This window comes from Halyomorpha halys, unplaced genomic scaffold (genome assembly GCF_000696795.3).
Source record: "Halyomorpha halys isolate HHAL.00 unplaced genomic scaffold, Hhal_1.1 Scaffold286.1, whole genome shotgun sequence".
NCBI lineage: Eukaryota > Metazoa > Arthropoda > Insecta > Hemiptera > Pentatomidae > Halyomorpha > Halyomorpha halys.
Genome location: NW_027115682.1, coordinates 651,830 through 661,599, shown reverse-complemented (window position 1 = coordinate 661,599; position 9,770 = coordinate 651,830). Strand labels below are relative to the sequence as shown.

Below are 9,770 nucleotides of genomic sequence, written 5' to 3'. Positions count from 1 at the left end.
CTATATAGACCTCAACATCCTATACGTTGCGGATTTGGCTCGAAATAGATATACCTCCTTACATTCCAAAATCCTTACCCACCCAAACCCATCAGTTTTTGATCTCTTATCCTTAAGAACCCCTGATAATCCTCCAAGGCATCTGAAAAGATGGAGAGATCTTCTAATTTAAAGCAAAGGTACCGCCTATAAGTGGCTCCTTCCTAAGATTATTATGTGTTCTTAAACATTTATCACATTTACTTATTGTATTTTTTTTTATATTATATTAGATTTCAATAAATTAAGAAAAATAAAAGGTAAATCCATCAGCAGGCTGTCGAGATCTAATTAACAGAAAGACAGACAAAACTGGTTAGTGTCGTTCTACGAGATATTTTTTTAATCAAAAGCTTGTGTATGGTAGAGCAGAAGTTGAGTAGGTAAATGTTAAAATATGAATTTGCTCTATAAAATCAGTAAAATTAATTGGTATACTGTATGGGTCTGCAAAGCCAATTTGTAAATTATAAAAATTGAGAATCAGTTAAGAATCTTTAGGTTCTAATTTTTGTAATAATATGCAATTTCAATATATTTTCACTAAGAGTGCTAACTTACTTTTGTCATAAATTAGATAGCCAAGTAGGGATTCTCCCGGCCTTGTCGTCATAGGGAAGGATAGATATAACAAGACAGCGGCGTGAAATTACTCATTGGAATTATGGCGTCCGTGGCTACGAAGTCTCTCCCAAAGCTGAGTGGTGCCGTCTTCGGCCAATTTTCGAGGAGGTGAGTTATTTTTACCACATATAAAAAAATTATTTTATTTTTTTATATTTTTTTTAAATTATAATTTCGGTCTCTAATATTCCGATGCTATAATTAAATTCGCGTGATCTGTCTGATTGACTAATTCTCTTTTAGCAATGTACAACAATTACAAATAAAAATTATCACATAGCGGTAAATTAACAACATAACAGCATTATTTCACCATTTATCTATTCATACTGTTGAAAGGTATGTTACATATTTAAATTGTTATATAGTACCCATACAGTTGAAAAATTGGCAATGTATAACAATTACAAATAAAAATGACGTCATAGTGGTAACTTAACAACATAACAGCATTATTTCACTATTTATGTATTCATAAATTTGTTGATTATGATGTGATCGATCTTGTGTTGTATATTTGATTTGAAAATAACATATTATTTTGTAAATTGTTCTTATTGATTTTTTGATATTTAACTCCATTGAACCCAATTCAAAAAGGTTTCAAATACTAGATCTGTTCTAACAACAGCTTCATATAATTATCCACTTCAAAATCAAGCAACGATATTTCAATATTGGACATTGATATTTTAAACATCGATGTTTTTTAGTTACATTCTTTGTTCCAACAACCATTTCTGACTGGACGGAACAGACCTTATGTTTCTGAAATAGATGTTAAAAAAACAAAAATGTATTTTTGGCAATGTACTGTAAACAACAATATTTTAAAACATCGATGTTTTTTGAAAAATGTATTGTAAGCAACGATATTTTAAAACATCGAAGTTTTTTGGGTAATGCATTGTGTGCAACGATATTTTAAAACATCGATGTTTTTTATAGTGGATGTTCCATTCTTTGATACAAAAAGCACTTCTGACTGGCCGGAACATGGTAGTCGTTGGAACAGACCTTATGTTTCTGAAATAGTAGTTCAAAAACATCGATTTTTATGGGTAATGTATTGTAAGCAACGATATTTTACTGTTCCGATGTATGAATAATGTTCAGTTCCGTAGAGTACTAATTTTTTTAAATATAATATTTATCATTATTAACGACTGGTCTACTTCAGTAAACCTAATTTTTATATATTTTTATTTTACAAGAAAGCAGTTGATCAAAAGGCACTGGTTGGACACTAAAACAGACCAATATTATGACGTTTTGAGACGTATTGTGATACCAGAGTGTAAAAATATTGCATCGGATGTACCAGGATACCCGGAAAGAATCGAAGAGGTATTCAATTTGATTTTAAAATTCATTTATGTTTATGGAAAATGTTAATACAATACATAATGTAAATATTTATTGAAAATGTTAGTAGTTGTGAATAATGAGTCATTATAAATTATAAATGTACGTGTTTAAACATTTAACAAGTGTGTTGAACAAATAGTAGTGAATAGAAATTTATGCAATCCAAATCAGACTACCCGTTTTCGAAATATTAATATAGTAAAGTACTTTTGTGCATGGGCAAATAATAGTTGTTGAATTTTGGCTGATGCCAGGCGTTTCCAAACCTTTACCTTTCAACCGTTATCAGACCCTTCTCATTCCCTCATATTATCAATGAATCATATACAGTAGGTTTATCCCCTTCCCAAACCCTGTTATGGTGATGTTGCCCAATGTATACAGTTTAGTTCATTTTATTTTATTTTTTTATTTCATCTGGAAATATTACACTCAAACATTCTTAGCGCAAGGCTCGGTGGGACGTCATTGATCAAGACAAACAAGGAAGAAAATTTGTGTAAACAACGTAAAATACAAGAAAATTTTACTTATAACTAGAGGAAGAATTTTTGTGCCGTAAAAAATCGAAAAATGTGCTGTAAAAAAACACAATGTTTAAAATCGTGCAGTAAAAATAAAATAAAACATCAAAATTCTGCAAAAATCAACATTATTGCTTAATATACAATATTTATACATGAAAGGCTTTTGTAACGTTGTTTGAGTAAGAAAATTCTCAACTAAAAATTAAGAATAAAACTGATATAAGAAATTTCCACTAACCACTACAAGGTCAGACAATATAATAAAGTGCTGGGAGGCAGGTGGAGAATCCATATTAAAAACAATAACAATGAATTATATAGTAAACTGAGACTAATTAATACAGTTCCAAGAATGTTTATTACTTACACTTATTTTTATTTACTTTTGTATCCGACCCTTCACGTGTTAAACAATGCTTTCACTAACCTCATATTTTTGTATTCTTAACAATAAATTTAATAAGGAAAAAATAATTAAATGAATAATTATTGTCATATATCCGTATATACACTAAGTATTCAGTTTTATGCTATTAGAATCAATATTATCTGACAGGCTAAAAACGGGAAAATATGCAATTTCATAAATTAATTAGAATCAAAATTATCTAAGTTAGGCTAAAAACTGCAAAATATGTAATTTCATATATTTAAAATCAATATCATATAAGATTCAAAAACGTTGAACCAATATTGAATTGATATGTACGAGTGTTATTACATTTATCGTAATCGGATAGTTAGTAATAGTTATTATGCAAAGCAGTAAAATATGCAATAATATGAAAATTCAGTCTCTACTTATGATTTTCATACAGTAAAACTAGGAATAGATTTATATTTTGATGATATTCGTTTTTATTATTTATTAACTATGCATATATATTTTTCAATAAATTAAATATACGTACTGATAAGAGCAATTCGAATTGTCAAAGACAAAAAATAAAATAAATAAATAAAATAAATCCTATAATAACTCTATATAAACACTATAGCTTATTTATATATTATATTTGAATATAAGTTTCATATTAAATTAATATTTTTATAAACTTAGAGTAATAAATGTTAACTGTTAGAGAGCATTTAAGAAAGAAAGGTATTTGGATCTAACTCAAACATTGTTATATAATACATGAGGTTGTAAAAAAATTGGCGGTCTGAATTTTTTTCTGAAATTAAGTTGTTAAAATACGCAACACACAATTAAGATAAGAAAATTATTTAGCGATAAATATAAATATTGTTTTTTTCCAAAAATTATTGAAATAGGATTAAAAACCTTAAATATCACCAACAATATTGCAGCTATTACAATCCCAAGAGAAATAACATGTTCTAAATTTAATTTAATTATATTTTACTTCTACAACTAATTAAGTTTAATTAAATAAATGAGGTATACAAAAAAATGACCGTTTTTCAACTAAGTATTTGTATTATTATTTCTTTGATATAAAATACAATTAATACTTAAAGTATAGTCCATTGTATTAACACTTAAAGTATCTACCGTCATTAGCCATCTGCTAGCCAATTACTCGATCTCACGCTGATACCATTCTTTGGGATGGCTGTCGTAAAATTATCAAACTTTGTTCCTCGAAGGAAATGTCCCATGGATCGAAACAACTACATGATGTATTTTCTCCTTACATGTGGGCCTAGTAGAAAGCCAGTAGAGATTGGCAATTGAATTTTAAAATAAATATAATGAAATGTATTTGAACTATTGTATTTTTAGTAAATATGTGTTTTATCTTAATATTTTAAAAAGGATAAAATTTTTAAAAGTGTAGAAAATAAATCACTCATTATTTAATAGTTTAATATAAGATATAAATTTTCTTACGGGAAATTCATTATTTCCACTTTATTTCAGTTGCTTACTTACACCAACCCAGCGTTCAGTGATGCTTGGAATTTTACGACAGAGCTGGTTTACAGGATTGTAGCCGATGAGAGCCATCAAACTGAAGAGAACATTAACAAGATGTACATTATAAGAGCCTCAATGGATTTGGTAAAGTTTAAATTCAAATACTAGTGGAATGCATTTTGATAAGTTAAATTGTTACTGTTAGGTTCACTTATTTATAATTGCCACAAGTTGGATGTCATGATTCCATATTAATTTACAGAATATTATTAAGTAGAATATTTATCAGTAATAATTTGATTTTTCAAAGGCATTTGACACAGTTAACCATAAGCCATCCTCCTCAATAAACTTCAAAACCTTTCCATGTCAAATAGTGGTTCCTCTCCTTCCTGTCCCATCGTTCCCAAACAGTTGTCATTCCGAACAAACCTCTTTCCTCTCCCCTTCTTCTGACACGAGGTGTTCCTCAGGGATGTTCATTTTCATCAACTCTTTTCTCCATTTATATCAACTTTCTTCCTGATTCCATTCACCACACACAATACCACCTATATGCAGACGATATCCAAATCTATCTGTCCTTCCATCCCTCCGAGATGCTTGAGACCATCCAAAAGATACAAGAAGATATTGACAGCATTAACGCATGGTCGTCTAACAATGATTTGAAGCTGAATTCTGTAAAAACGAAGGCCATTCTCATTGGTTCCAAGCGTCTCCTTTATTTCCTCCCTTACCGTCCTCTAATCTTCCTTAACAACCAACCGATACACTTCTATCCTACAATAAAGAACCTTGGTGTCACCTTTGACCAATACCTCTCCAATTTGACTTTGACCAATATGTGGTTATTCCAACATTTTCCAAATCACACGCAAATCCATAACTGTACTCAAACAATTCCGTAATTCCATTCCTCAGAACACCCGTCAGCTCCTAGTATCCTCTCTCGTCTTCCCCCACTTCGACTACGGATCCTTGGTGTATGGAGGGCTATCTGCAGGACTAGAGTTGAGACTGAAGAGACTCGTGAATTGCTTTGTTAGATTTATCTTTGGGTTCCCTAGGCGCTCTCAAGTCTCTCGCTGGTATACCGAGTTGAAGTCGCTCAATCCAACCTCCCGAAGGCAATACCTCCTTGGTGTTTTCCTATTCTAAGTTCTTAAACTTCTTCCTCACTCTTCGTTCATCTATTCACTCATTAAACATCAGATCCCAACCGATTGATTTATGTATGCCCTCTCATAGAACCGCCTTTTTTAGCAAATCCTTCGCCATACGTGCGGCCACCTTCTGGAATTCTCTTCCCATCTCTATTCGCCAGTCCTCATCCATTCTTTCCTTTAAACAACACCTATTCCTCCACTTATTGTATAACCAAATCTCAACATCATTGTAATAAAATAAATAGGCATATATTGATTAACATTATAAACAGCAGTAAAGCCAGTATAACAATGTAATATCATTCTACTATCCGAAAATTTGTAAATGGTTGCCAGATAAAAATCTTAATATATGAATCATGTATTTATTCTTAGGGGACATATGTCCCAGAATAAAATAAATTTTTCATTTATTCATTCAATAACAGTCATGGAATTATTAATGAAACTAAGAGCATCAACCTTAGTATAATTTTTATGTTTTTCTTCTCCTTACCTCCGAGCTATATTGGTTTCGTCAGCAGAAACACTATTGTACACAGAGTTATACACGTGCCAATATTCCATTATTAATCCTTTTGAACTTATGTCACCTCTTCAGTGTTGTCCTATTCGTCGAGCGGCCTTTTTGGCATCCTCTTCCTCTTCTTCGTGTGACTAATTGGTTAAAATGGGCTGGCCCCATCGCCTCGTTCTATTCACAAAAAACTTTGATTCCTAAGGCTACTTAAGTTACTTTTAAATGCCAATACAGGGAGCACAAGAGATGGGCAATACGCTCCTGAACTGATTCGTCTACCTAACACTCATTGTAAAAAGAGCAATTGTTAAGCAATTATCTGATAATAAAACAGTAGCTCATTGAAGGGGAGATTGAATTAATCAACTGATTAATTTCCTGAGCTGAGATCATGTAACCTCAATACCTGTTGCATTATTCTAGAGAGAAGTGGAGAGCTCTAGAATAATGCAACATCAAACCTTCTCCTAGCATTATGTTATCTCAATCCTCATCAGACCGATGATACATGGAAATCAATTAGATCATTTCAGTATGTTCTAGGCAAATTAAAAACATCTTATACTTAAATATATTAACATAACTTTGGTAAAAAATGTAATAATTTATCTCTGAAGTCGATCGGATTTATTCGACATGGTTTTCACTATGTAAAATGGATCACATAATATATGAATTGTTGGTAATTAATTAACCAATTCACAATACTCAATAATAAAATTAGTCCAATTTATATTAGAAAATTATTTATGTTCTAGTTGTTCACGATGTCAGCAGTACTTGATGATATCTCAGATAAGTCTGATTCGAGGAGAGGTAAAAAAAGTTGGCATATCATATGTCAAGGAGGCGAAGGTGCTGCATTATTTGACGGAGCTCAAATAGGTCTGTTCCCTCTTTACCTTTTAAAAAAATTCTTTAGAAATGATCCTGGCTACATACCACTCATGGAAACTGCTTTGATGGTAAGCATTTCGCAAATTTTTTTTTTTTAATTTCGGAATTTTTTATTATCTTCATATATAACATCTAATTATTTTATCCGATTTCTGGTATAAGCTTGAGGTTAGGATATATTTTTTATTTCGCTTATTTTATTTCTATTTGGATGCGCTAAAGCAATGAAGGCGATCCTCCGACCACTGATATCATGACTTGCCTTATTCTCTTTTACATCAGGACTTCTATTCTTCCAATGCCTTTATTTGGGGTTTCTCTCTTGAGGTCCTAGCCATTTTCCTGTACAAGAGAAATTTTAACTGGTTAGCCAAACTTCCTATATCAATTAAGTGCAAATTAGCAGTAAGTCCATAAGTGGGAATTCATCTCAAATTTAATTCGATGAACTCCCATCTAAGATAGTTTTAAGTAAACCCATAAATATCCTGAAAACATGGAAAAATCTCCATGCACTTGTCCATATATATCCCATCTTATCTTACACTGGTTTCATTTTTGAAAGGATTTCGTTATTTGGGTTGTCAATTTACGTTCTAATTAATCTTATTATTATTAAACGATGTCCTTAACTACCTGTTACATACATATATTTTACTTATCCTTATTTGGAGATTTCGCATTAAATTTAGATTTTATAACTTTACTAAGTGACCGGCAATAACCGACAATGCTCTGATTCTAGCTTCTTTACCATATATAGTTTTGTTGTTCAATGAAACTTTACCGTGGTACTTAAATTTTTTTGGCACTTACCAATCTATTATCCTCTTGAAAGCTATTCATTTATTATATATATGTATATAACTGACCGTATAATTTCAAATACGAAGAAGATGATCAGGTTTGCGGTCAAAAAGAACCAAATTATTTTTAAAAAAAGTTCCCCAAGCTATCAACATGAACAGGCGACTGGCCCTGATTTTTTCTTTACTAATATATTATCCTTTTTTGACCTTTATTTAATCTCTACTTACTTCTTCATTATCCGTATTTTAAAGTGTTAAATTTTTTTATTCATATCTACTTTTTTGTTTTTGGTTTTATTGCGTCTCCTGTACATTTTTAACCTTATAGTTTACGTTACTTTTTTATTCTTATCATAGCTTATTTTATATTGAAAATATTTTATTTCTTCTTTTCTTTTATTTGTATATAATTTTCTTCTCACTTATTTTTACATAATTTTAACCCTACCCTAATCTATCTTTTCCTATCTTATTATCTTACGATTTAAAAATGCTCTTAGTTGTTTTTGTATCTTTTTAGCCCTGATGTAGTTTTACAAAGTGAGGCGAAACGTTGGAAAATAAATCGTTTTTAACTATTTCTGTTCTTTTTGACCGCAACCCGGACCATCTTCACATCAGTCATTTATTGTTTGTTTATTTTATTTATTTGAGGAGGTTTTGTATTTTCATACTATATTTGCTCTTTCTCAGCTTATCTGAGGCATGCACTATATCAGAAATTATCTCTGTTTAACCTTTTTTTTTTTGGGTGGGAAATTACAAGGACATCTCTCTGGGCCTTGAAGCCTCTCAAAGGCTCCGCGGGTTCCAAAGTCATTCCTATCAGCGTGATTAGTTTTTGAAGCAATGGAAAATCCTTTGAATTTTGTTCAGTTCCTTCACGCTGTTACCTAAATACACAAAACAATTTAATTTCTTCACCATGTTTTGTCTCTAATATAAATAAAATATTTATTTTAAATATAATTTTTTTCAATTTCTTGAGACTGGTATTTATTTATTAAATAAATCAAATGGTATCATTTTTTAGTCTAAACACTCTTTATTATATTAATGGTCCAACGTTTCGGCAAAATCGGCCATCCTCAAGCACAATCTTCAAATATAAATTTTCACCTCACATCAAAAATTTAAAAATGTTTTGCAGGCTATTCTGCCCAGGCCCAAACTCAGTTCGTTTATATGATAGTAATAGTGTTCATTAATAAAAAATTAAAAGTTTTACAAATTATTGAAGTTTTGAAAAAAATAGGGTGATTTTGACTTATAATTAATGACCTGGGCAGAATATCCTGCAAAACGTTTTTAAATTTTTGATGTGAGGTGAGAATTTATATTTGAATATTGTCCTTGAGGATGGCCGATTAGGCCGAATTTATTTAATAAATAAAATATTTATTTTATTGCAAAAAATTCTTCAGACAGTTTATATTGTTAATTGATCAGTTGGTATCGTTCAGGCCTACATAAAAGTGGCAATTGGACAGACAATAGATGTTCTGGGACAGTCCAACAAAACACCAGTCATGGCTGAATATAAGCGTATTAATTATTACAAAGCAGGACAATTTGTTGCGGCTGGTCCGGCCTTGGCAGCTATCCATGTAAGTAACTTTTATTATATTTTTATTATTTTATAATTTTCATATTGTCACATTTGTTATTAAACTACCTTTAAAAAAGTTATTTTAACCCCTTGATATACGGAATTAGTCTATTTGATGAATTTTAAATATATTTATACTCATAATATATCATGATATATTAAATATATATCAAATATATTATATACTCACTATTTGCCAACAATAAACAGGATAGGACTGACCCCAAATTTATCCGAAACTCTCGCAGATGAGGAAGCTAAAATTACACGAGTATTTGAATTTTTAAAAGCACATCGCCTTCTTTATAAATTATAACTCCTCTTCG

General features: G+C 30.7%; 1 protein-coding gene across 1 annotated transcript in view; it reads left to right on the top strand.

Annotated features, from left to right (window-relative positions):
- The first annotated feature begins 654 nt into the window (after positions 1 to 654).
- Positions 655 to 9,770, top strand: part of LOC106680768 (sesquiterpene alcohol synthase) — a 13,420-nt gene continuing 4,304 nt past the window's right edge. The window contains exons 1-5 of the mRNA XM_014420697.2: positions 655 to 771; positions 1,878 to 2,010; positions 4,444 to 4,584; positions 6,888 to 7,094; positions 9,299 to 9,442. Of these exons, the coding sequence (XP_014276183.1) occupies positions 704 to 771; positions 1,878 to 2,010; positions 4,444 to 4,584; positions 6,888 to 7,094; positions 9,299 to 9,442 (693 nt within the window). The 5' untranslated portion in view covers positions 655 to 703. The remainder of the gene's footprint in view (positions 772 to 1,877; positions 2,011 to 4,443; positions 4,585 to 6,887; positions 7,095 to 9,298; positions 9,443 to 9,770) is intronic.